The 27741-nt window shown below is 41.3% G+C and overlaps 1 protein-coding gene across 4 annotated transcripts; it reads left to right on the forward strand.

Moving 5' to 3' along the window:
* Positions 1–27682, forward strand: rnf111 (ring finger protein 111). 4 transcript variants are annotated; one of them, XM_084541665.1, is made up of 17 exons: positions 1–71; positions 404–467; positions 1049–1128; positions 4982–5941; positions 9453–9579; positions 16972–17126; positions 18578–18772; positions 19002–19381; positions 20289–20541; positions 21247–21604; positions 21692–21817; positions 21906–22023; positions 22464–22544; positions 23731–23826; positions 24128–24214; positions 24644–24747; positions 26197–27682. In XM_084541665.1, the coding sequence occupies exons 4-17, from the start codon at positions 5065–5067 to the stop codon at positions 26312–26314; spliced, it is 3075 nt and encodes a 1024-aa protein (XP_084397791.1). In that variant the 5' UTR covers positions 1–71; positions 404–467; positions 1049–1128; positions 4982–5064; the 3' UTR covers positions 26315–27682. The 4 variants fall into 4 exon arrangements, with proteins under 4 accessions (XP_084397791.1, XP_084397790.1, XP_084397793.1 ...); XM_084541664.1 differs by lacking the exon at positions 1049–1128; XM_084541667.1 differs by lacking the exons at positions 1049–1128; positions 24128–24214.
* Positions 27683–27741: the final 59 nt, after the last annotated feature.

Here is a 27741-nt window from a genome sequence, read left to right on the forward strand (position 1 = left end):
AGACGACCTGCTGGGTAAACAACAGTGGATGCCTCGGAAGGCAGGAATGGGAACTTCGTCGAGGGCAAATAGTGAGACATTTCTATCTTATCAAATAGAGACATAATAGAGAGGAAGTGTTACCTTTCAGAAATCGGTAGGATTCATCTGCGAGTCAAAATGGCTGATTACAATCGAGTATTTGATGAGTAAAGTGGAGCTAGCCTTAGCTTAGCTCGTAGCCATCCTGGGCCCATTGCCTTCGATTTTGCTTCTCGGCTCAGCTCGGGACTGTGTTGTCAGTTTCACAATCCCAGCCACCGTCGTCCTCGGGTCGCGATTTCTGTGTAGGCCTGCCTAGTTGCAGTTAGGGTTAACATTTAGATAAATGCCGGTTTTAAATGCTTGTCGCTATTTTCTACAGGATTTCACCTCGCATGTTACAAAAAGGACGGTGGCACATTTTGAAAAAAAGGACTTAGACCCAGGTACGTGTTGTCTTTGTTGTCTTCTGTCTGGAGTATTTGTCAGGCTAGATGGCTAACTGTCCACTTTAGGCTATGTTAATACGCCACAGGAATAATTCATCACAAACATATGCATATTTATGTTTCAGTGCTTCACTACTAACACGACTTTATCTGGCCGCAGTGACTTCAGCTACGTTTGTGGGACATGGACACACAGACAGACAGACAGACAGACAGACAGACAGCTGCTGGGCTTATTGTGATTGTAAAGCGTTGTAGAAACTATACCTACCCCTAGGCTCGATGCTACCTCCCTACATATAACTATATGTAGGTCTAATTTTTCTGATGAGAGTGGTTGGTAGTCGTTTCACAGTCTAAAAGTAGATTGGGTTATCGTTAGAGCTCAGTAGTCCTGGCTCAGTCCTTCATCTTGATTTGGTTTACTGTTGCCATTTCATATATATTATTCTACAGGCAATCCCTGCTATTTAATTCTGTTTTAGCCACACAGTCTTTTGCTTATCATTATCTGGGTGTCTTCAGGAAAATATTGTCATTCAGCACTGATGCTCTGGGGTTGTTTTTTTTCCAATCAGGGCAGTCCTCTGAGGCCCCTGAGTTCATGCATGTCATTGCACATCTTAGTCTGTGGCATCTGAAAGACCCTCATTTATCAGTAAGTTGTAAATACAAGCACAAAAGAGCATCGTTGTCATTGATAAGTTTACTTTTCCTCCAGGATTCAACCTCTTGCTACCCCAATTCCAGCATCTGTCTTTCACAGAAGTTGTATCTTCATGTAAGGTTATTGCCAGCACGCTGTTGTGAATGAAGAACACAATGTTTTTCAGTGTTAGCAAAAGGAAATGGCTGTGTAAGCTTCATTGTGTCCCATCATTATATTACCTTTTTACATACATATGCATGCATGTATGCCACTGCAGTTAAGAACAGTAACCCTGCAGCAAATGTAATGAGGGATATTGTTGTGTTATAGAGATAATGTCAGACCGATGGAGAAGTCTGAGCAGTAGTTGTATCTTAAAGAGATTGGACGACTGACCTTGGCCAAACAGAGTAAAATGTGCTAGTGTAAATGTACAGGCTTTCTTTATATGAAGCTTGATTTGATGGAGATGAAATGTGGATGTTTGCAGTTAGAAGTGTGTTTTCAAAGCAGAATTAAGCAAGGCGATATTTCTTAATTCTGCTAATTGTGTGGTCCCAGCAAACAATGTGGAAGGGCAAAGCACTGGTTTTATTTTCTTATGTCGCGTTACATCACTCGTGCTTCCAGATGGCCACATAGACGTGTTGGTACAATATGTTCCTAAATCACTTTCTAAGAGACGAGCAGCATGATTTTGTTTTCTGATTACATCATATGGAGAAATGTGTTTGGCTTGCTGCGGTGGGTAATATCACTACATGCACACAGTGCATAATGCTGCACTATATGTATTTGACTATATGATAAAACCCACAGTACATTCACTGCATTTACAGTATACAACACCCCCAGTTAACAGTGCAGTGCTATCTCAGATTATATCCACAATAGTGTTGATCACTTCTGTTAAGAGTAGTACATAGTGGGCGTGTTGCACAAAAGTCCACTACTTTACATCAGGTCATCAGGTACCTTGAAAGTTCTTCCTCAGCACCATAAGGCACACATTGAGTCTCAGAGACAAACTTTACAAAGTAGCCTAAATTTCCAAAATGATGGAATTTGGCATTGTTGTGGGAGACCTTACACCACTGTGAAAATGTTACCAGTGCAACACACTTGGAGTCTCTTTCTCCTGGGATTTACTTGTCAGTGCACACAAATATAGCCTGAATTTTCTCAAAGTCATGATAGGAACATGAGAATTACTTTCATTGTAGATATTTGCTTTGAAACCTTGTTCTGAGTTAGTCTGATTCATATGTACCCCTGGAAGCAATAATGAAGCAAACACATGAGTATTGACTCATCCATTAGTTTTGACTCAGCCTGTTGTAATTTATTTTCTATCTTTAATCTGCAGACTTGGGTCACATTGACTTTATTGGTGCTAACCAACAGAATGACTTAGTGAATTAACATATTTCTGTGATTTAACGCCATGAAGTGTTGTTATGGAGTTGTCAATATGCGGGTAGCATAACTAGGAAATTCTCTGCTTTAAAAAAAAAAAATGATATGGATCTCTTTAATTTAAATTTAAAGATGCATTCTTATAGATTTGTTTTTATGTAATTGTCCATTGACAGTTTTCCCTCTCTTATGTTGCATTATCCTTCTTTTTCTTCTTTTTCTCTTCTTTTGCAGCTGTTTTTTTGTTTTTATGAAATGCCCTTGCAACCCCTTAATTTGTTTTTGTTACGAGCAGTGGTATGCACTATTATTTATGTTCCTTTATCTTATTGGATGGGCTTGACTCTGTCGTGATGGCATTCCTAAAAACACTGTTGTTTTCAGTTCATGAAAGCCTCTACCTAAGTCTAGTGTTATCTGATCATTTTGGTTTTCCCACTGTCTATAATAAGTAAAAGACTTTTATATTTAGTGAAAATACAGTGAATCAGCTTAGTAGCTCAAGGCCTTTTCACACATGGACTGCAGTCCTGACATTTTTCAAACGGCACACAAGGGAGCTATATGTGACAAGCAAATGTCTGAATCAATCAAGCCGGACATTAAACATGCATTATCCTGCCAACTCCCTAGTACTGAATCCATGTAATTTCCGGTTGAGCCCACGTTCGAATAGAGCCTGTAGTTTTGAAGAGAATTCATAGGGAGTGAATCAGCATATTGATGACTTCACACTGAGTGGGGCTGCTTCGTCCTCTTTTCTGCGTATCTGTGTATTATATTCCACCCTTTTGTTGATATTGAAGATCTGTCCCAAATACACGTAGTATTGATATAAGTCATCATTATGGATGAATCCTCCTCGTTCTGCACCGAGCCACCACCCCACGCCTAAACCAAACGGATTATTTCCAGAATGAGTCTGACACAGACAGCCTCCTGTTGTCTGCTACATCCATTAAAGGGCAACTTGGGACAACATCTGGACCTCATTCTGTTGACATTGTCCTCAGTTCATGTATGACTGGCATTATTTAGTCCATACAGTCAGCATCAGTATGTTCAATGTGTAGTCTAAAAAACAGCATACTGGTTTCTTTATGGCGTGGTGAAGAAGAGGGTGATAATTGCTGATACCTGTCAAAGAGAGAGGGCAGACACACTGCAGGGGTTTGGTTGTTCTGGTGTACTGGTGTACCTTCAGTACATGTGATGTTAGACTGGAATTGTTCATCATTTGGAGAGTCTTAATTTTGGATCATGAGTTGGCGACACTCTGTTGGCTTCTAATGTTGGTGACATCTCTCTTTGAAATACCTCAAATTCCAGCCAAGACATAATCTTCCTCTTCCTTTTTATTCTCCCTCTATTGAGGAAAAGTGATCCATCTCTGTGCCTGTTCAGACCTTGCATTAAGATCCCATCTGGGCTGTCCAAGATCCCTCCAGATCCAATCTCAGTTTCACACTCTGTATGCAAATGTAACAGTGGCTGTCTCTAATGGATCTCTACCACTGCTTCAGAACCTAGAACAGCGCTGTTTCATGTGTGTGCATCATGACTTTGGCACTTGTTAAGTTATTATTTATTGACATCCACCCTGACATTAGTTAGACCTGCACAAAACTCAGATTATAACTCCAACCCTGGAAGTTTCCATACACAAGGTAATCTGGCAATAAAGGTACATTGAATAAATAAGTAACTTAACCGCATGTAGCTCCTCATCAACATGACTGCATCAATAATTTACAGAATCACACTCATGTACTCATATTTTTTTTTAGTTAACAGCTACAAGGACATAATATTTTAAACAGCTCTTATTACTAATGAACAATCATCACTTATGGTGCTTTTTCCTTTTCAGGTGATCATTCATAATAGCAGTCGTGTGTTATTTTCTGAATAAATGAGGCAAAATTCCAATGATACAGGGAACATCCCTATGGAGTATAGGTGGTCTTTAATGACGTATTGTTCACGCTACCAAAGGAATGTGGACACACGCAACCCAGACCACCTCCAAATGTGGTCAGAGATCAGATCTCTCTAATGCTATCTTAATCCGTCCTGGGGGTGTTCACACCTGTCTTTTATGTGATCGGAACGCCCAGATCAGATCTTAATGCATTGTCTGAACAGGCCCTCTGTTTTCCCCTCTTCAAGAATGCAGAACTGTTGCATATTTACCTCTCTTTCCTCCAGCTTGTGCTCCCCCTGTCTTCAACAAACACTCCAGTCTCATCAGTTGGAGACTGGATTTCCCACGCACCGCTAGCACCAGCCATTGATGACTTGCTTTTAATTTATTCATAGAAAAATTGTCAGCATGACATTTTATGAATTAATTAGGTCTTTTTTTTTTTAGCTAATGAGTCAAACTTCTATTTAAGTAAAATGCTTTTTTGGTGAGTGTCACTTACTCTTTTCTTCTTTATTCTAGGTATTGTAAGATGCAGTGGACAGAGGCCTAGGAATTAATGCGAGTGCACTTGGTGTTTGCCCTGTGAAGACAGACCTGCCACCATGAAGAGTGAGGTGCCATCTGAGGCGGCCAGCAGACAGGAGCATCTGAAGGAACCACTGGTGAACCCAGAGCCCATGGAGGCAGCCAAGAGCTTCCCTAACAACCTGGAAGTGATTGGAAAGGGAGGTGGCGATTTTGAAACCCTGTGTGAGTCCAGGCATCGGCCCCTGAGGGACACAGGGACACACAGAGACTCAGAACGGAGCCTCCCTGGGCGCAGAAAAAGAAAAGGCCAACAGGCAGGGCCATCAGACTGCTCGTTGAAAGAGGGCCACATCAGTGAGAGTTCACTGGCACCTCAGCGTCCCAGAGTAGAACTATTACAACAACCCAGCGAGGATGACCATAACCACGAGTCCTCTTTTAGTGACTGTGCTTCATCTCCTTCATCAAGCCTGCGATTTGGGGACTCGGACACTCTCAGCTCAGAGGATGAGGCGGAGGCTGGAGCAACAGGGGGCCAACAAAAGGCTCCCGCCCTGACTACAGGAGCAGCCACTGGAGTTAACCTGCGCCCTGTTCTGGGTCGAACTCGGGGGAATCGCTCTCATAAATGGGTGCGGTCTGAGGCTGAGCCCGTGCTGCTGAAGCGGCCGTGTCTGAGCAGCCGGCGGCCTCTGCATAGGAAGCGCTTTGTGAAAACGACTCCTGGAGGAGGTCAGCGGACTCAGAAGCAAAAGGAGCGACTACTACTGCAGAGAAAGAAACGTGAAGTGATAGCACGTAGGAAGTATGCTCTACTTCACAGCACCAGTAGTTCCAGTGAGGAGCTGAGCAGTGACTCGTCCTCGCCTTCTTCTACTGAAGCAGAAGATGAGCTGTATGTGGATGTCAGCAGCACCAGCAGCCAGCCCAACAGTGCTACTGTAGCCACAGGTAAAAACAAACCCCTTCATTTAGAAATGTGCTCCATTGTAGACTCTGTATTGTTCTTATTTTATGTTGCACAGCACGAGGTATGTTTATGTAGGCTATTGCATATGATAGTATAACATTGTACCATCACAGAGTAGTGCTTTAGACCTCAGGAGCAGCCATACAATCATGATCATGAGTAGTTAAAATGGACGTATACATCTATTTTATCAGTAATCAGTCAGTAAAAGATTTAGATGATTCACACTGTACATGGGACCTTTCAAAACTGTAATTAGATTAGTCTCATAAGCATGAGCAGACAAAATCATACACCACAATGTGGACATTGGTTTCTGTGATTTCCTTTCTAGTTTAAAAGAAATAGGCAAACAGGGCTGCCATCACAGCATAATGGAAATTATGTGGCCTGGAGCTAACAGGCACAATCCAGTATTAACATATTTTAATTGAAGTACATTGATGCATTGTGCAATTAATATGCACTGAATAGTAGAATAGAGAACAGAAAATGTGAGTTTTGGAGGTCAGCGTTTGTCATACAGCTTTTAATAACAAAAAAGGTTGTCAGTGTTGTTGTTTTCTTTAATCAAGTGACCTACATACATATTATATACTTACAGTTTCCGTCACTGTACAGAAACAGTTTAATTGGCTTCAGCAGAAATGTGATGATCAGAAGCCATCTCATTTTTGCTGGGGCTTTATTGGTGAGCACTTTTTAGCTATAGCTGAAGAGAGTCATTAAAGAACCTGATATTTCAAATGCACAAACAGGAATGTAGGAGTGAAACCAAACTCCAAACCACACAGTGTCAGGTAGAAGCTACAAAAGAACAGATCCCTGAACATCAAAACTACAAAGGTTTTGCTCTTGTCTCCAGTATTGATGCACAAAATAAGCTGGTGAGGACACAGGGCTATGGGGAAGAGGCTGTCATGATCGGACCTGCCACCAAGAAGGACCGCATCAGTGTGGCTAGCCCCTGCTTTGAGGCTGTAGCGGAAATGCATGTTATTGTGGCTCGGCACAGAGTACAGTAGCTAAGGCAGACCAACACGGGCAAAAATAAAACTCTATTAATGTATGTTTTCATTTTGAGCGAGTGACAATGAGATCTTCTGAAAAGCCCCACCTCTACCTTGGTGTAGTGTTTCTCTCATGCCACTTAGCTTTAGCAATATATCTGCTCCTGTGGCCTTAGGGGAGAATGGAAAGTTAGTTGTTGTGCCTCTATGGTACGAGGCAGGTGGGAGAAAACTCAGACACTGTTGAGCGCAGCTTTTGCATAGAAACAGTGGGTCTCGGAGGAAAAACAAGACATTTGTTTACATCAGCGGAAAGCAAGGAGGCAAGTGATGAAACCTACTGTCTAAATGTCCAGAGATGGAAACAGTTTAATCTTATCCCAGAGCAGCAGATAAAACGGTATCCTAACCAGACTTGCTGGGATGGATTGTTGTTTAAGATCAAATAAAATTCGACAAAATGATGTGTAAACACACATCTGACTGTCAGTGACACTAAATAAATGCTTGAAGCATATTACATGCCCTCCAAGTTGATCAAGTGGTTGCCAAGTTGTGCGAAGTGAGCACTTGTGGCCTTTTGATATTTTCACACAGATTGGTAACAATTCTCTTTCAGCTTGAAAGGTGTTGTTGTTTGTGTGACTACATGAAGCCTTCACCAGAGTGCCAGGCAGCTAGACTTGCAGAGGGTGCTAAGCAGCAGCTCTCACGAGACAACTGGAATAGAAATCACTCTGGGGAATTATAAGTCACTTAGTGATGTTCACAAAAACAAAATCTGGACTACAAAATCATATGAAGTGCACAAACAAACTTATCTATTCAGTAATTTAAGTAAACTAGAGGCCAGTTTCAAATGTCTAATTCATCAGTTTGTTTAAAATGTGTTCACTTTCCACCACAGGCTCCAGCTGATTTGATTTTCTGGTCTTCCTCTGCTCCTAGATGAAGTGAAAGCAGTGCTCATATTGATTTGTTACCTCACTGACACCAGAATGGTACAATAAACAAACATATCTGACTGACACCTGCTATACATCTTAAAAGTTTGGAATGACATTTGACAGAAGGCTCAATCATGAGCGAGAGAATTTATAACTTTGACTCATACACCTGAAGCATTAGTCAACAACTCTCACTTACATTGAGAATTTGTTATTGTAATAAGAAACTGATATGAGACGATTAACACAAATGAACATGTACTGTCTGTGGCTATATGCTCTGTATTATATTCATCACAGCTGAAGACTAAAATTATAGGTTTAACGCAAGTACCCGATCCTAAAATAAAGCCATAGATTGAGTTGTGTGTTCAGGGAGACATTGCTCTCATTACCTCCCATCACACACATGCTGTCTCCATTAAGAACGCGGAGAAGAATGATGCATTTGTCACAAATTAGTTTATCATAACTAATTTGTGTGATCAGTGTCAGTGATGAAAAGGGTTCTTTTTGTATTAGGTTGGTGGCATTAATTCAAAGGAGTCCAAGAGTGAGTACAAACAACCAATTTAGTATTAAAAATGTATGGCAAAACTGTCAATATATTAAATGAAGACAGTGTTGATGCTTGAGTCTCTGAATGTTTGAGTCCTATGGGGCCATGACACACCGAGCTGTCTGCCGACCATGTTCTAGAGTTGGGCCCCTAGTTTTTCCGATGTGATTTGTGCCATCGTCTGCACTAGTGAGACACCTGTCGCTGGCTTCTCAACCTGTTCACCATCTTAAATTGTTGAAGGATCAAATCGGTGACAGAGATCATTCTGATTAGCGCTTAAGCTTAGAAAACTTGCACACCAGAAGAGAAATGAAAGTGACAAAAGTAAACAGAATGATGAATAAAATGTCCACAGGACAGACATTTTAGTCTAATCTGAATGTTCAAATACAGACATATTACAACAACATGATCATCTAGAATGAATAAACCGTAGACCCACCAGACCAGGAGAGTCCAACTCTATTCAACAGTTTGTAGCTCTTCCTAGTTTCCTCGCCTCGCAGCTAATGGCAGATCTTCAGTTTCATGGAAGTTATTTCCTTTCACGAAGGCCAAAACATATGACCACATTTCTGCTGAAATTGTAATTTCAAAAAGTCATCTTTAGTTATTTATCTCTCACTGCAGTGATTTTCTCTGAGTGAACACGCCTTAGGGGGCTCACAAGGTATTAAGTCCAAGAAGAGTATGGGTAAAATCTTTTTAATAATAGAGCAGATTTGGAAAAGGTGAATGAAAAAAGAAAACAACAAACAGCTGGACATTGGTAACCGTTCTGCTATGTCCAGTGCTAAACTGAGTAGATTCTTCAGCATACACAAATGTTTATGGTTGTTTGGTCACAATATCTCAAAACCACACATTTGTTGGTATGGACTGAACTATACACCCAAGTTTATATGATTTGCTTTGATACTTTTTGTTTCTGTTCTCTGATCTGTAAGGTATTAACTTTTAGTGCTGTGTTCAGGTGCTCTGGATGAAGATGTGGTGGTGATCGAGGCATCTCCAGCTCCAGCCACTGCTATCCCGGCAAGCGAAGAGATCAATGTCACCTCAACAGACAGTGAGGTGGAGATAGTTGGAGATGGATTCAGGTGAGCATCTCAGATTTTTTTGGCAAGCAGTAAAAGTGTCTGAAAGTATTACTCAGCTTTGAGTTGTATGACTTGTGCGGTGTTGAATACACTTGGATGTTACATGACTTTGACTCTAGTTGAATAGTATAGCATTTTTCAGAATGTAAGACAATGTGACATTGGAGTGTGGGATGACTTTTTAGGAGTGGACTGTCCATTTTATTACAGAAAGCAATCAGATATCAATTCTGGTATCAAACAAGTTGAGTCATCATCACATTTATTGACAGACCAATGCTACTGCTCTTTGTCCCTGCCACTCTGATTGTTGGTCTCCTCTCAGCACTTACCGTAAATTCCGGACTATAAGCCGCTACTTTTGTCACTTGCTTTGGACCCTGCGGCTTATACAACGGCGGATGGATTTTTACAGCTAACGGTCACCAGGGGCGCACTATCATGTCATAGACGATGACACGAGGATTAAGAACTGACTTTTCTGGTATAGTAGGCTGGTTATTTTGATACAGTAAACGGCCGTGTTACTGCACCTTTACTGCTGTGTTGGCTGTTTTCGAAAAAGATGCTGGTTATTTAGTTGAGCAGCCGGGTTACTGCACTTTTTCTGCCGTGTTACAGGCAAGCACTTTTACAAACAAATTAAATTTAGCCAATTAACGTTATTGCCTCGTCAAGCGTTGTAAGCTTTGTTTTTTGTTATACTGCACTACTACGGTACTATGACTGCAGGAAGTGCGCTAGGAGCGCACTGTTGTATTATTTGTGCATTGCACGAATGCTGTTTGTAATGTCAAAGATGTGAAAGTTTGATCGATTGATTTTTTTGTTTGATTGATCGAAAGATTTATGTTTGTCAAATGTAAATAAATGGGACGCTTTGCGTTTCCAAACAGTCATTTCTGTCCCGACAATCCCCTCCGTGGTAGAAGAAACCCTTACGGTAATTAAACATTAAAACACCAGCAGCTTATAGTCGGGTGCGGCTTATATATGGCACAATCTGTAGTTTCCCCAAAATTTAGCTGGTGCGGCTTATATTCAGGTGCGCCTTATAGTCCGGAAAATACGGTACTTCCACCAGGTTGATTTCATTATCCCACCATAAACTGTCACACATAGAAACGACTTAAAATGTAATTCCTGTTCGTGAAGTCACCTAATCAAGCCACATGCAGTTCTGCTCTCATAATCATTTTTGAAGTTGTATGAAGTGAAACTTTATTAAACATGTTTAGATTGTCGCATTGATGTCCCATAACATCAGTGTGTGCTGCCCATGACAAAAATTTCACAAATGTTATTTATTTGTCCGTATTATTCATAACCAGGTCTTTTGAGACTTGAGGTTGAGGAAAAGTGTCTTCTCATTAACTCTGCATGACTGGTCATATGGTGTGGTTCCCCTTTCTTTAGAACATAAGAACCGTTGTTCCATATACTCATTCGCCGTTATACGTGGTCTATTTATGTGTTGTTTACTGCTTATAAAATAGTATTTGGCATGTTGCCTTCTAGTGTGCCTTCTCTGCGACAGTGAGTATCATCCTATAACTGAGCACCACTGCAAGAGTTTTAAGGTCTTCACGGACAAGTCACACTTGTGATTGTACTCATGAACAGGAAAAGTGGCTGATACAGCAGGAGAGGTCAAAAAGCTGCGATGACGATGACCTTAGCCTTTAGTGTCTTTCACTACCTTAACTTATTGAGGTAGCTCACTATTAAACGGGGATATTTAGCCACAATAAATTCTTGTTTTAGGCCACTTCTCTGTAACATGGTGATAATTGACACTCACTTGCCAGTTTATAAGGTACACTGGGTGAGGTTTTCCATCCAACTAGTGTGGGCTTTTCTGTTGGGCATGTAACTCGACACCAACCTTGCAAACTGGTCCGGGCTAGCTGGTTTGTGCACAATGCACAGAGCTGACCGTAAACAGCCAAGAGGCAGTGCGATGCAAACTGTGGTAGAAAAACCCAACTGAAGCGCATAAACAAATGAGCCGCATGCTCCTAAGACTTGAATAATATTGGCGTGCCCATATATCTTAATTAAAAAATGCTAAATTCCCAAAAATGACTAACCTAGAATAATATATGTTTACGTAACCCTTTATCATATTCAGAATATGATTATCTCAGCCTACATGTAAACCTACGGAATGACTATGCAAATGTATTAAGATTTTAACCAACATATAGCCAGTGGCTGTGTTAGTGTGTGTCAGCTGTTTTAACCACTGAGACAGAACTTGAAAAAAGAGAAAATGCAGGTCACTAATTGCTTGCAGGGTGGGGTAGAGTGTGGTGCTTCAGTGGATTTGCTTTGCTCATGAATTCCATAGCTCTGCTTACATTGCCCAGAGAATGCAGCCATAGTGGAGCTGCATGCCTGCTTGTTTATAGCCATGGAACCACATCACTCTAAGGGGATCCGCTCAGGGCTGCTGTTATTTAACTCTTTCAAAAAACAACACACATACTGCAAAGCTAATCAGTTACCTGCCTAAAGATTCATAATTGGATTGTCTCATGGGCACTGGCTCACTTGGAGCTAGTCACACATTTAGACACACAAGAAGTGAAAGATTTTCTTCCAAATTAGGCATTTATTATTTCCAGATTAAATGATTACTATAAATCCTGAAAAGCATTTAAAACCATTTGTATTTTAGCCTCTGATATCCTAGTTATTATGTCCATTTCTGTTGTGTATCAGCCTGGCCTAGACAGACTCAATTGCTATCACAATGTGATAGGGCTGGGCGATAAAACGATAACGATATCTATCGCGATAGACACGTGATCAATATCAATAGAAAATACGTTCGATAGAATGTTCGATAATTTCACCTAAACTCCGTTAGAGAAAAATAGGATGAAAACCATTGACTGTATAAGAAAACCCCGAGCCAGAACTGCAAGTCATTCTGGGGGATGTAGGCAGAGGAAGGGCTTTAGCCTCTCGACCTATCACGGCCCAGCTAAGCCAGGTTGGTGGCATCAGTAACAACAACAACAAATAAGTATGGCGTGGAGTGAAAGGAGAATATGAGTGCGACAGCGTGAGAGGAAATTGTAGATAAAAAAGGAAGGTCACGTCACCAGTTTGGCAATATTTTGGTTATTTTAAGTCTGACAAGAGTGAGACCGATGTTGTATGCAAACTTGGTGGCGAGTGAGCATATTAATTGGCTCTTGTCTCTCTTGATTTGTAGGGTAAGAATCGGTTAAGTTTCGTTTCTCTGACGGCCGAGTGAGTGGCTGCTGACTCGGTTAAGCAGATCCACGAGCAGCGGTTATGAGTCGGTTAAGTTTCGTTTCTCTGCGTATTGTGCATAAGTGAGTGAGTGTCTGAGTGCCTTAGTTTGCTAGTGGTTAAGTGGTCGGGTAGTACGTTTTGTTCCTCTGCCGAGTGAGATGTAAGATGTTTGAATGGTGCCGTTTATTGATTATACGTGGTAGGACTCAACTGAGCCGGCTAAATAGACTCTAGATTCATGATTCTTGAGTCGTCTTTGATGGCCGGTTATATGAGCCGAATCTTTTTTTCCACCGCTTCTGAATATTAATTAAAAATGAATGAAAATTAAATGCTATTGAATATGTCATTGTTATCATTTAATAAATAAATAAATAATTAAAGTCACGGGTAAAAAATGGGTTATGACGGGTTTTTTATGACCCTGTCAGTCAAAATGACAGACAACGAAAAAGTCTAGCGCAACTTCTGATCAAGAGGTACACTGAAGCAGTGCCATACGGCAAAACATCAAAGCGATATAAAGAAATAACGGATGCAGTGGCGTATCATTTAGCGAAGGACATGCTCCCGCTCAGCACAGTTGAGAAGTCTGGGTAGAATAGGTTAAAAAAACGAATCAATAATTATCGATATCGACCGATATGAAACACTTATATCGTGATCCATTTTTCAGCCATATCGCCCAGACCTACAATATGATTCTGATTACACACCATTTGAGTTTCATTCTGGGGTGTTTCAAACGATGCAAAGAAAAAAAAAAAAACTCTGCAACACTTGGATAATCCTAAAAAGATTTGGCTATGGTTTGATTGGCCCAGCACGTCTTCACTGGAGCATAATCAACTCTTAACGGAGCGATTCCAGACCAACTTTCCCCCACAAAAATGTTGTGGGTTGGTGAAGTTTAGTTGTGTATAGTTTGTTGTGGCTTGAAACAAGCAAGAGGTTGATATACTGTACAGATTTCTATGGTGTATTTTCTCGTAAAGATCTAACAATCGTAGTTCTTCCCAGAACAACTGAGAAATATTTGCAATTGGAGAAATTATGTTGTTGTCATCCTCTGCAGCCACCTCCATTTTCCACACCCCACTGAGAATCTTATTTCCCCATTCTTATAATATGACTTCCTGTCTCAGTCCTCCCCTAATTCCTCATGTAGGCGATTATGCAGCTCAATTCAACAACCTCTGCCTCTGTGTTAACCTCCATCTGGCTCCCTTTTTGTATCACTCCTTTCCCTGTTGCTCATTTTATATTACTCTATTGGTAATATCTGGAAATAGTTCCTGGGAGGGATTACACCGAGCGTGGAATGTCATGGCTGGTCTAAACGGCCTGCTTTGCTCACTTTCAAAGATGTCCTGTCTCACTAGAGAATGTAGAGATGAGCCCCGCTGAAGGGGGGATGGGCAGCAGTGGAGCAGGAGGGCGGGGAATCAAAGGCCAACAGAATGAGCAATGAAATCTTTGTTCACACTGCCATTGGTCCAGTGTATGAATGTGTGTTTGTGTCCAGCTGATGTCAGTATCGGCACAATGTGTCATGGCTTTTTTGGTATTGTTTGGGAATGTTGAGTCGAATGTTTATTCACCAGTCAATTTGCTCTTATGACTCTAATGCCATTTGATTCATTTTGCCATATTTGCTGCATGATATTTACTTGAAGCCTGCTTCACAGTTCACGTTTTGGCTTGGTTAATCTCTCATTAAATAAAACTAGTTGATTACTTATAAAGCTTTTCCTTCAATGTTTTGCATAGTGTCTAATTCATTTTAAATAAAAGATAGAAGAGTGTCTATAATGGCTGTAGCTCAAAGGTTTTGACACGATTTTGGACGTCTAATTCTCAGCTTGTGCAGTTTGTACTCGTTCAAATTCAGGTTTAAACCAATCACATACGTCAGTAGTAGTGGCCAATAATGCAGATCAGCAGCATGTCTTTGTGACTCTGTCTTCATGAAGTTGTCTAAATCCTAAATTATGAAGTAAATATTTTGCCAATGCACTGCTTGATGTCTGAAATTGTTTACCACTCTTGTGGTACACACAGTTCTGCTCCTGTCTAATGTGATTCCCTCCCGTTTAACTCCCAAACTCCCTGCCTTAGCTGTCCATAGCATCAGTCACAGCAGTTTACTCTACATTACCGCAGAGCACAGCCCTCAGCTCGTTTCTGATCCCAGAGGCACTTTGGTTTGGCACAACCTGATCTTTGCCAAGCCACCCATTCCCATAGTGTTCATATTTACAATGCACTGTTTTCCTCCTTGCATCTGCCCCCACCCTCAGGGGGCCACAGTGGTAAACAGATATCTACAAAATAATCCCAGGTCTGCTTAATTATGAACTCCTCCCTAGCGTAAAGTCCTGCTCCTTGGGATCAACCCAGAGCTGAGGCGGCTGTCCAATTACAACCACCCTGTACCTCCCTCCTCCCTCTGCATACTACCTTGCCGCTGTGTGATTTGTGAGGAGCCACAAGTGTTTGCAAGTTTACGTATTGAGTTTGCTTGATCGATTTGTGAAGTATGAGACTTAATAAGCTTCCTCCTGTATTCCTCTTGGACTGTGCAGTGTGCGTCTCAGGAAACTGTATTGGATTCAGGCCTTATGAGCTAATGGGAATCCCCCTTATCACAAACAGCAGGGAGAAAAATACTTTTCCTGCCTTAAACACGTCTGAGGAATGTGATCAAAGCCAACTATCTCTTAATTGAGTATTTTTGAGCTTTGAGAATAGATCAACAATTTAACCAATCCGTAACAGTACATGTTTCTAGTAATGTTTATAGTATGGTGCAGAAGCTCCACGTGCTAAAATTAAAGCAAGGGTGCTTTTACAGTAACGTCAGGAGTAGTTTTTCAGTGAAGCTTATACACAGTGCAGTTGACCAAAACAAACTAAATCAGTCTTTGCTGTGACCACCCTTTGCCAGTTCTCCTCTTGTGGTTTTACTTAGGCTGAAACTGCATACAGTTCTTGTGTGAATCCTCTGCTTCTTAATTTAATCCCAGATTAAATCCATAGTGTTGATATCATAGCTCTGTACTACACAGAATCATAAAAAAAAAAATTTCTGGTTCACATTTCTGTGAATGTTGCTAACAGCATAAAGGCAAGACAAAACATTTTTTCACCACTTTTATTATAGATTTTTTTGTTTTTTATTGTAGAGTATAATTCCTGTCCATCAAGTAGTTATGCCCACCTTTTTACTCTATTCAGGGGGCAAGTTTTTCATGAGGATATTATAAAGATAAACATGTTAAAGCTGCTAAAGCCTGAGCAAACACATGAAGAAAAATCTGTCCAATAAAGAGTTATCAGCTAATAATATCTTGTGTTTTTGTTTGTTAATCGGTACGAACCACTCACACGTTTGACACGTCTCGGCTGTGCTGTTGGCACTTGGATACATTCTTTTCCCACTGCTCTTGTGTATTTTTCAAAATCTCTCATTTGGCAGCAGCGAAATCCCCCAGCTGCAAAGCTCCATGGTATCCGGCTTTACGGCACTCCCGTACAGCCTCTTGCCTCTTGTCCCTCAGGCACATTCCTCCTCCCTCTGATCACCTGGCTTTACGGCACCGTCGAGGGAAATGTAGCTATTCCCTGGCCTCTCACTCCAGTCACAGAGGACAAGGGGAAGAGCAACGGAAACCTTTGAGAGAGAAAATTAAAAGGGAGAGAAGGAAAAGGGCCATAGGCAGGGCAGGAGAAGTGCAGACTTTTTGAGCTAAATGTAGGAAAAAGGAAAGGTGGTGGAAATAAGGATTTAGAGTCCAGTTTCCGGATGGTCATGAGTGCAGAACATGCCAACAGGTTCTGACAAAGCTTTCACTGAAGTGGCTTAATTTCCCAAAACAAATTATTTTATTGTTTTGACTAGAGCTTTCTGGGGTGGAGAAGAGCTTTAAAATGTTTTTGCTTGTGTACCATTGTGTACGTGTGGCCAGGATAGTGGTGTACATTAAATTCTGTCCTGGGAATGAACTCTTGAGTGTCTCGCTGTTGTGAAGCATTTGCTTCACTGAGCTGTGAGAATATTCCTGGTTGTCCTGCACTCTAGTTCGGTATAACAGACCTTTTTTTTTTATGTCTCTTTGTCTATAGGTCACGCTCAGTGGGGGGTCTTGGCAGGATTTGGCCGAACAGTTGCTCCCAGAATCGCCTTCAAGAGCCACGGGGACGTCACAGACTCTCCACCGTCATCCAACCACTGCGTCAGAATGCTGGGGAGGTGGTGGATCTCACTGTTGATGAAGATGGTAACAGCAAAAAAAGAAAAGCCTCCCTCCAAGTGCATTTTAACTAGTCTGATTAAAGGATAACTAGGCATAATTTTAACTTTTTTAGTTACCTTCCTCCTCCCAACTGTAAGAATAATGGCTTCTTTATCATAGTAGCTGTTCTTTTACAGTGTTTGTGTTTCCCTCGGTAAATTACATGTAAAATAGAAAAAACTAGAATCTGCAGATGTTTGAAAAGACAAATCCGTCAATTATTGTTATTGTATGTGGTTCAGAAGTCAAACTTTTTGCTTCAAAAGTAATCCAAACTTGGCTTTCACCAATATCCTGTGAGCAACCATTACCTGATTTTATGCTGCACACAGCATTAGTTTCCAAACAGCATCCTACCAAACCAGCTTCTTGGTTACCTTCCTCAGGCTGCGCAGCCTGCAGCTCTTCATCTAGCTGCTCTGTGATTTTAATGTGAAGTTGTTGAAGTAGCAACTTAAGGAAATGTTCAGTTTGCATTAGCACTCATCTCTGAATCAATCAGTTTTCCCCGATCATGATTTAGCATCCTGCACTCATACCTAGATATCTTTTTATACTGATTGCATTAGTAGTATACAGCATTTACATCGTTCTAGGATTGATGCCACAGAAACCCAGTTGGTAAAAATGCAAATATATAAAAACTGCATACTATTATCAGTGACTCTGACTCTGTGATGCAAACAAGTAACAACTCATGTACACAACAAAGTTTATTGTTGTGCATTGAAAATTAAAATGAACCTAAATGAACCCAACCACTACAATATTTATTTTCTTTTCACTTTATGCAAGCGCTATATTTTCTGTAAAAGTGGACCGCTTTTATGGCTTTAGGCATTTATGTCGTAAGTCAGATCAGCCCACACCATGATGGATGGCAAAGTGGTAGAGCACTGAGTATTAGAGTGTTTTCATTTCTTAGTAGAAAGAGGGGAAATTAATTTGTGAATATGAAAAGCAGATGGAGTGAACACACTGGAATGCTAATAAAGTCTGCTCCTCTACTCGGCTACTAAGCCTCTGCAGACAAGTAACCACATGCTACAGTCCACCTGGATGTACCAGTGAGAGCCTTTTACGTTTAGGTTTTTTGTATTTAATTTGTATGATTTAGTTTTGTATTATTTTTGCAAAAAAAAAAAAAAAATTGGGGGGGGGGGGGGGGGGGAATGCACACAATCAGGTTCCGGCACAGACCCCTCTCCTTTCAGTGAGTTTAAATGTTATTATATTTACAAATGAGCATTTTTATTATCAGTAATTCTCATTTTTTCTCAAGCAATGAATAATTGTTATTTTGGGAAGGAGCTGTGCACTCTTTTGTGCCTCTTGTTTAATGTATAGTTGAAGAATTGTAGCTCCACCTCTAAGCACAATAGTTATTAATTCGCCTTTTCTAAATTGTCACCTGATACATTTTTTTTTCTCCCTAGATCTCTCAGTTGTGCCAACAACCTCTGGCAGCATTCACAGTCAAACAGTCAGGTCGTCCTCATCATCATCTTCTCATCATGCCTCTACCTCAGAGCTCAATGATGCCCCAGGCCCTTCCACTAGCTGCCCAGGTTCAATACCTGAAAGTATGCACACACAGAGGCCAAGTGGCTCTGCTCGCACAGCCACAGAGGGTAAGACAGGACATGGCATGTTGAAATCAGATGCTGTAGACCAGTTTCAGCTCTTGCTCAGAGGCAGACTGATACTTCCTTTTAGCTCCTGATAAATGTTTACACAGTAAAGTATGAAGTAGTCACATGTCTCTATTGGTCAACTTTAGCTTTCTTCCTTTTCTGCCCTGAAACATGTTAACCTGCTGTCTCATTCTGTTTTACTGATCAAATATCTTTCTCCTCTCAGATGACAGCAGACCAGGTTTGTCAGGTACAGTGGGAGAAAGCGCCAGCACAGCCATGCCCAGACTCCCATCCTGCTGTCAGCAGCACTCCCCGTGCGGAGGCCCCTCCCCTGGTCACTTGTCCCTGAGCCACTCCCATTCAAGCTGCTTGCAGGCGTCGTCCTCTCAGCAGACCAGCGGCTCTCAGCACAGCCACAGTCACAGCAACACTCACCACTTTGTCCATCATGTCCATCACCCAGCACCACACCCACCGGGCACTGTGCCATTTCAAGAGGCGAGCTGCCCCGTGGAGCGACCCACTGCTCTGCCCGCCCCCTGCACTGGAGTCAGCAGCAGTAACAGCAGTAGTAGCAGCAACCCAACCCACTACCATGACCAGGTATGACTATACTGTAATAAATACGATCTGTTTTTGATTTATTGATATTTGCGTGGACCTGTTTCCATGACCATCTAATTATACATATTAAACATTTTGAGTAAAGTAAGGCATCTGTCAGCCTTGACGTAATTGATATTGTTATGGTGACTGCCACTTTTGTTTAACACTTGCAGACAGTTTTAATATTCTTTTGAAACACACAGTGATTTCACACTTAGTTCATTGTTCAGACACTGGGAGTGTTCCCCCCATGCGGGTTTGTTTGGGCCGGTGTGAATGCAGCAATCACACAGCATCCCAGAACAAATCAACCGAGCTCAGACCGGTTAGAGAGGGTGGTTGGAGCCTGCTTGCAGTCAAGATATCCAAGATATTTGATCTGAGTATCCAAGTTTAATCTAGTATCCAAGACTCTAGCCAAACCAAACATGTTATTCATACACTAGTACATGAAGCAGAGAACAACAGTAAATGCCAGTACTCCCTGCTAATGGCTTAAATTGTGTAGTGTTTGGGTCGCAACCACGGTTAAACTATAAATTATAACATTTTTTAGCTTCATTTTACTTTGGAAGCTTAACCGCCATTACTTTATTGAGGTTATCTTGCAGGTATTTGGGAGGACAGCGCAAATTAACTCAACAGTTATTAAATTCTGTCACTGTGCATAGCCTTAAATAGAATACTGTATGATTGAGGTGAGAAGATCACAATCTAAGTAATAACATCTTTTAAACGGTCTTGCTGTGATCTTGTGCTACATTAGCATCCTCTATTTTGACAAAACCCTCACTATGCATCACTAATTAATAAATTAATGTCAACAACCCTTCACTAGAGACACATTTTGCATTTCAAAGTTTGTCTCACTTCTTTCTTTAACCTTTCCGCCTTCCTCTCACAGCAAACTCTGCCAGTGGACCTGAGCAACAGCAGCGTTCGGAGCGGTGGAAACAGCGGGGCTAGTTTCCATGGCAGCACGTCAGCCTTTGACCCATGCTGCCCAGGCTCCACCTCACGACCCCCTGCTTATGTTTCCCATGCAACCCCTGGGCCCAGCCAGCCGACCGTGGTGGACTCATTCAGCTCCTCCATGGTGGCTCAGCCCCAGCCGCAAGCCCAACCCCAGACCTGCAGACATTACATGCACCCATCTTGTAAGTACGCCGCAGTCATGTTGCACAAGAGGACATACATTCACTGTTTTATTTCAATAAGTTTCTCAAGTCAGATTTCCAAGCGTCTGCTACTATGTAAGAAAAATTAACAAATTTGCAGTGGAATAGTACTAACACAAGCACGTCTAAAACCTGATGCTAATAGTAATTAACAGAGACTGATGGTTAATGTGCCAAGTGCTGAGGGAACTGTAGCAGGCAGAAGAAGTTAATTGCTCCTCAGAATATTTCAGTATGTATTTCAGCAGTGTGTCAAGGCTCCCTAGTGGGCATGGACTAAGAACTAGTGGCTGCTGGTGCCTATGCTCACCTCCCTTCTGCCTGACACTCCTCCTCATTTCACTGCAGCTCAGACAAATAGTAATGTCTGCATCAAGGAGCATTGCTTATTTATTAAAAGGATGACGCAATGGGAATCTGAAACAATTTTGCCAGAATCTTGGGACGTCAATGAGACAATGTTTATGTCAGTCATAACTAAAGCACTGCTGCAAATGCATCGTCTCTTGATGAGCTTGTTTGTCTGCTGGCATTAAGGAGACTTTCACCATGCTTTGATGGATATCTGGCAATCCATTATTGGATTTGGCCTCGCCTTGAGATTATTTACTAAGAATAAAAATGTAGAATTTCACCGCCATTAATGTTAAAAGATATTTTCCTTTTCTCCTTTTCCAAACCTAGATGGCTCTCTAACACGTTCGCTGCACCATCAGCCCTCCTCCGCCTGTCCTCATTCCCATGGGAACCCCCAACTCACACCTCAGCCTCCTCAACAAAGCGAATATGTCATTCCCCACACCTTTCATGCGCCACTACCATCTCACCCTTCTGGTCATGCTGTGCCACCTGCCCCTCCCCCTCCTCTGTCTACCCATCACCTCTCTTCTTCAAGTGCCCCACTGGCCCAACATCTTCCTACTGACCACCAGTCCCTGCCGCACCATATGCCCGTACTGGGGGCTTCGGTGCAGAGGATCCATCAACACGAGATGCTGCAGAGGATGGAGGTTCAAAGGCGTAGGATGATGCAGCACCCTACGTGAGTACCTCCACCGTCCAGTGCGGATTAGTGCAAAGCAGTTGTAGACCGCTCTCTGTTGAACCTGTATGTTCCCTTTCTTTGCAGACGAGCACATGAGCGGCCTCCCCCGCACCCCCACAGAATGCACCCAAACTATGGCCATGGACACCACATCCATGTGCCACAAACTATGTCTTCCCATCCTCGCCAACCTGAGCAGAGAACAGCATGGTCAGTACCAGCAGCAGCTTCATACCAGCTAATCCTTTATTTTATGACTAGTAGAGAATGTATTATAACAAGGAGCGTTTGTCAACAGGGAGCTTGGCATCGAGACTGGAGTAACCGTGGCACCGTTCCCTTCGGGGCACCTGCACTCCCACCTGCCCCACTACCACCCTCCCCCAAGGCTGCACCACTTCCCCATCCCCTTCATGGTGAGAGAAACCGATCTCACATGTGCATCTATTAGCACACATGAAAATTAACCACTTTTGTATGGAGCCTGGCTGAGATTAATGGCACCGGGTCCTTATTTATAACATCAGTTATTTCAAGGATGGTTTAGTGAACCACATGAATAATGCAATAGCAATTAATAGTGGCTCATCAAGCATTTCAAGTGCACACTCAACAAATCCAGAATTCTTGAGTCACATCCTCTGCGAATATAGCCAAACACTTTGTGATGCTGTTTATTATATAACTGTTATGAAGTTCATTCGTTTTTATACATATATGGCCCTTTTCATTACATTATCATGTCATTTGTTTTTAAAGTAAAGTAGGATTTTGTTAATACATCTTCCTGAGAAGTAGGAAACTGTATTATACACAAACTGACTGTGTTGTGAATACATTGCGTTCCTCCTCTCAGCACACTGGCATATCTGAAGTGACCTACCCGCACATTAGGTACATCTCATCTAGAATGACTGGCTTTGGAAGAACCTATGAGGTGAGGACAGTTTCTGCTTTTTCATAGATGTGTTTGTGTGAGACCGTGGACAAATAAGGGAAATAAGCAAGTAGCACTTACTGTTTCATTCATCACCGCTGCCAGTTCGAATAATGTCATGACGGCTTGACTCATCAACACTTGACTCGCTGTTTTGATCTTGTCACAGTGCTAATGCTAGTTTATTTTTATTCAAAATACACAGCGAAATTAGATACACGCAGCTGTTGTAGGAAAAGAATAAGCGGCAGTTCTCTTGTGGAAAGAAACTAAAGAAACTAACCAGTGCAGGCTTAGTAACAAATTTCTTCCTTTTTTTCTGAAAATTCGTGGTCACTTATAGTCGGTTATTCACTCACTTGCCAGTACATTAGGTAGGTATCACTATATGACAATAAAAGCTTTCTGATATAACACTCCTAAGCTAAATCTTAGCTTCATGAAGATTATTCAGTGTTTGTTCAAAATGAAAACACAGTTGAACCAGCGGCACTCTCAGTTATTTTAGAGTACTGTTTTACTATTGAATTGTGTTGTACTGACACGTGCTTCTATAATTTTGACAACCCTATTTGAGTCTAGGCTAAATAAAAGAAACACTTTTGTATTTAATTCAATCCAGTTTAATAGCCATTTCACTTTGTTTTCACTAGTGAACCTAATGAACTGGCATGCGAGTGTGTGCTGATACACAAAACTGTTTTCCATTTTTGAGCTTTTTTCTCTAATCTTTCATTTTTGGTAAGATGTTTGGACATTTATTGAAATGAAACCATGTGAGAAGTTAAGGAGAGGAGAAAAAAAACAGGAGTGTATTATTAAGTGGAGTAGCAAGTAATCGATATCTGAAATGTGACCCAGACTACACACTGCAAAAGTCAAAAAGGTTGGAACCCACTGATTTAATATTGTGTAAAATCAGCATCTTTACAGTAACTGGTAACTAAATCGTCCCATTAAATGTGGAGTAGAAAGTCTCGTCTGAAATATAGAATCTAGCATCTAGGTGAATATTACTTTTAGGCTCAGTGCTAACTACGAATGAACAGCTGGGCTTTAGTCTGTAAAAAACAGGAAACTGTCCAGGTGTGTTGCTGTTTTGTGCAAGTTTCAGTCTGTACAATGCAAACATGTGCACGTGTCTGTCAGTCTGATTGTGTTTTTTTTAATATACCACCCCCATCAGGACCTGCTGCATTTAGAGGAAAGACTGGGGACTGTGAACCGAGGAGCCTCTCAGGGAACCATAGAGAGGTGCACTTACCCACACAAGTACAAAAAGGTGAGGATGAGTCAGACTGTGTGTGTGTGTGTGTGTCTGTGTGTGCGTGTGTCATATTCACTGTGTAATAGATTTGGAAGGTGCTGTGTATAGCTGTGCATGTCTGTTACAGTTTATTCTGGGACAGAGTGCCTAGTGGTCTTTTGTGCTCGTTTCAAATGATGTTTTACCAGCATTTAGAAAATACTGTAGTGTCTTTCACCAGAGATTGCAGCTGTGAAGATATTGTTGGGGAAAGGTCTCCTTAGGGGTTTCCAAATGTATCTAAATAAGCAATCTAACACCCTGCCACCCAATACAGAAGGTGTTGGAGAGAGACATTGACCAACAGTTAACCCCCGAAGATTGGGCATCTATTGGGAAAAATATGCACGCAACCCCAGAATCGGTGAGAAATAATGAACAAATCAATTTGGAAACATGTCTCTGCTCACATGTACAGTAGATGTTAGTCTTAGTCTTGGGGGCCAGGGAATTCGGCTAATAGCTTTGATTTGAGTAACTTTGATTTGTTTAATATAGATGCAACAGATATAAAGTTTTTTTTTGTTTGTTTTTGTTTAAGGACAAAATGACCATTCTCTCTGTCCCCAAATTATTATTTTGTTTTTTTGGTTTGTTTTTGATGTGTCCTAAACATAGTTAACTTTTTAACAAATATAAAATGTTACCTCAGTGTTTTTAAGTTGAGCAGTTTAATGTTTTACAGAATCAGTTAATAGGTTTGTGAACCATCTGTAATGAATCTGCTGTACTTTTACTGATTGTTGCTGCATATCAAAAGTCATGTTTTTTTTTAAATGTTACTCACAAACAGAGAAAGCTGCATGGAAAGCAAGACGAAGACGAAGGGGCAGACGAAGACACAGAAGAAAAATGCACCATCTGTCTGTCTATACTGGAGGAGGGGGAGGATGTCAGGTAAACGTCTCCCCTCCTGGGGGTTTGTCCCACTCATCACACTCTTCATTTTTTGTTCAATTATGCTTTCCGGGGCGTGTGTGTTTGCCTGTGAACTAAGACAGGTGGGATGACAGGTGGAGTTGTTGCATTCTCTGTCTCTCGTGAGATTTTTTATTTTTATTTTTTTTTTTAAGCCCAAAGGTATTCAGGTAATCAGCGGAAAATCCCAGAGTGCCTTAAAATTACCAGCCTCATGGAGCTGCTTTTTTGGCACTCGCTCAGGTTTTTTAAAAAGGATTTTCTGCCCTCTGTTGGCATAAAAGGAAGTGACAGTTGTTTGATTTCTAACCAGATTATTTTTAAATCAACACAGTAGAATATTCTGACTCTTCTATATATAAATTATTCGTTCATTTAAATGAATGAAGTTTCTCCCATGTTTAAATGTCACTGTGTCCCTAATCTCTGAACTCAGCAAGGTAGTAAGGTCCCTCTTCTCTTGTGTTATGAGTTCTACCTGGTAAAAGTGAGAGTCTGTTAAATATGACTGAAGCCTCGTCAAGCTCAGTTTTATAGAAAACAATCTGGCAGTATTTTATACTGTCCACAAATGAAACAGCTGGCTACAATGGTTTTCAGAAGTAAATGCTTCATTTGTTGGGGTCTATTTTCAGCTGTTCATTTGATGCGCTGGTGAGTATGTAGAGCAACAGGATGATGTACCGTTTGTGGGATCATCTTAAAATAAACAGTGTGTTTGTGATAATGAAGGAACACAGCACCCAGCGGAGGGATGGTTTTATTCCTCTGTGTGATCGACAAGTATTGATGTGCTTATTATGACCAAATTTCACACAAATGAGTCCACCCCCTCGCTTCTCCTCCTTCTCCTCGCTGCTCCTGGATGACAAAATGATGTTCGTCTGTAGGTCCATCACATGCTCATTGGTTTTCGGTTTGAACTTGAGCCGATGGAGCGTTCTATCAGTCCTGTGCACTCATCGGTAAATATGGTCTCCAAGTGAAGACACCACGTTTCTACCTGGAAATAATTCTCTAGATTTGTGTCATTTATGATACATGTCCGTAAACCGGTGAAAGTTCAGTTTCAGCAAAAACAAATATGCTTAAGTTTTTTTTATATCACACTGTTTTGGAAAGACATTGATGTAAACTGCAGCTTGACTGGTTGGCAGAGGCATAATACCGCAAAGCCATAATTCTATTTCCATGATGCAAAAGAATAAACCTTCAGTCCAGGTTTGGATCAATTCGGTGCTGATTTAGTGATAGTGACAGACTCAAACCAACAGGGATAATCAGGCTGCGCTTCCTACAATAAAATCCAGCAGGAGATAAGCTGGACAACACTGTAACCAGCTGACTGGATGTCTGATGTGTTGTATATGTAAGCTGAGTTTCTGTTTTCAAATCCTCATGTCTCTCTTCTCTCTGTTTCCCCTCCAGACGCCTACCATGTATGCACCTCTTCCATCAGCTGTGTGTGGATCAGTGGCTCCTCACCAATAAGAAGTGCCCCATCTGCAGAGTGGACATTGAGGCGCAGTTGTCTGCCGAGAGTTGATGCTGTTTTTTCTTTTCTAACAACCCTTTTGTTGAAAATTTATTTTGAGATCATATTAATTTTCTCTTCAGTACCGCAGTCAACCAAAGATGGCATGAATTACCTGCGCAGCTCTACTACGAGAAAAGAAAAAAGAAAAAAAAAAACATCTGACAAAAAAGCATTGAGCCTAGAGTGCCAGCTATCACATATTACTACAACAGCTAGATTTCTCCATTAAGGGTTTAAGATTTTATTGTATTTATAAAGCTTTTATGTAGCTTTCGATTGTTTCCTCAAGTGTCATTTTCATTTTTCTGCATGTTTCCTTGCAATGCATTTCTTTGCACATATTACGTGGGCTTAATACGGCCTAACAAGTTGCAGGTGAGGATAGCTGCTCTAGTAAAGATGCATTTCTCTAAACCTAATGCCTTGCTTTACTAGAATAGAATGTCAACATCCAGTTAAAAAAACAACATTGCAGGATTCATTTTACCAATCATTGTATTGATTAGTTTATGTTTAGAAGATGTGGATTGTTAGTGAAAGATGTTTGTTAAGAAAACCAAGACATTCCTAACTAGGGAAATATGTTAACAGATCAGCTGCTGTATTAGTGCACACCCAGTATTTCTAGAGTGGAAATAAACTCCGATGTTCACCTCACTCCCGGAATATGCACATGCTTTGCTACGATTACACCTCCCTCCAGCACCTTCATTTGACTAAAACACCGTTACCACCACATCTGATGTATCTTAGAGAACAAGAAGAAGAATGTCACACCCCTGTCTTGACTGTTCTTTCTAAACTGATTGTCGGGATCTGCTGTGAATCTTTTCTCCGTTTCGTTGAGTTCCCTCCCTGCAGACCTGCGATGCTTAACTTGGGTTTCTGTGAGATGATCTCAGGTCTAGACGTGTTTAAGAAATTTCACACAAGCCTGCAGCCCGGGATCATTTAGTTAATTCGATAACTGGCAGTGGCGTTGACTTTTAATTTCCTGTGTGTGTGCGCGTGTGTGTTCAGAGGGAAATACACAGCTCAATCTGAGACCGTTTGTTCTCACACTTCAAACCATTTTAGCCACCCTCCCTTTTGTCTCTCTGTAGTTGAGCAGCGGCGTCCATTTTGGCTGCTGCGGAAAGGAAAAAAAAAAACACTAATACTGTTGACTAATTCACTCGCATAGACTTGCACAAGAGAGAGAAAAAGGTAGGAGAGTAGTAGTGAATATGAGTGCGCTGAGGCCATGTATTTCCACTCTGATGAACATTAAGAGAAGGAGGAGAGAAACAGTTATTTTGAGTGTTGAAATGCAGTACTTAAAGCAGGTATCCATGCATTCGTTGACTTAAAGGCACCAGGATCATATTCTGTGGGATTTATATTAGTTTTAAAAAATAATATTAATAAACTTGGATAACTCTTTATTGAGTCCGAGT

This window comes from Chelon labrosus (assembly GCF_963514085.1).
Source record: "Chelon labrosus genome assembly, chromosome: 3".
Taxonomy (NCBI): Eukaryota; Metazoa; Chordata; class Actinopteri; order Mugiliformes; family Mugilidae; genus Chelon; species Chelon labrosus.

Bases quoted from the DNA above. Each gene is read 5' to 3' on its own strand.
- rnf111 (XM_084541665.1), top strand. From the start codon at position 5,065: ATGAAGAGTGAGGTGCCATCTGAGGCGGCCAGCAGACAGGAGCATCTG. The intron at 9,580-16,971 runs GTGAGCATCTCA...CTTTGTCTATAG, and splicing joins ATAGTTGGAGATGGATTCAG to GTCACGCTCAGTGGGGGGTC. The intron at 23,827-24,127 runs GTGAGGATGAGT...CACCCAATACAG, and splicing joins ACCCACACAAGTACAAAAAG to AAGGTGTTGGAGAGAGACAT.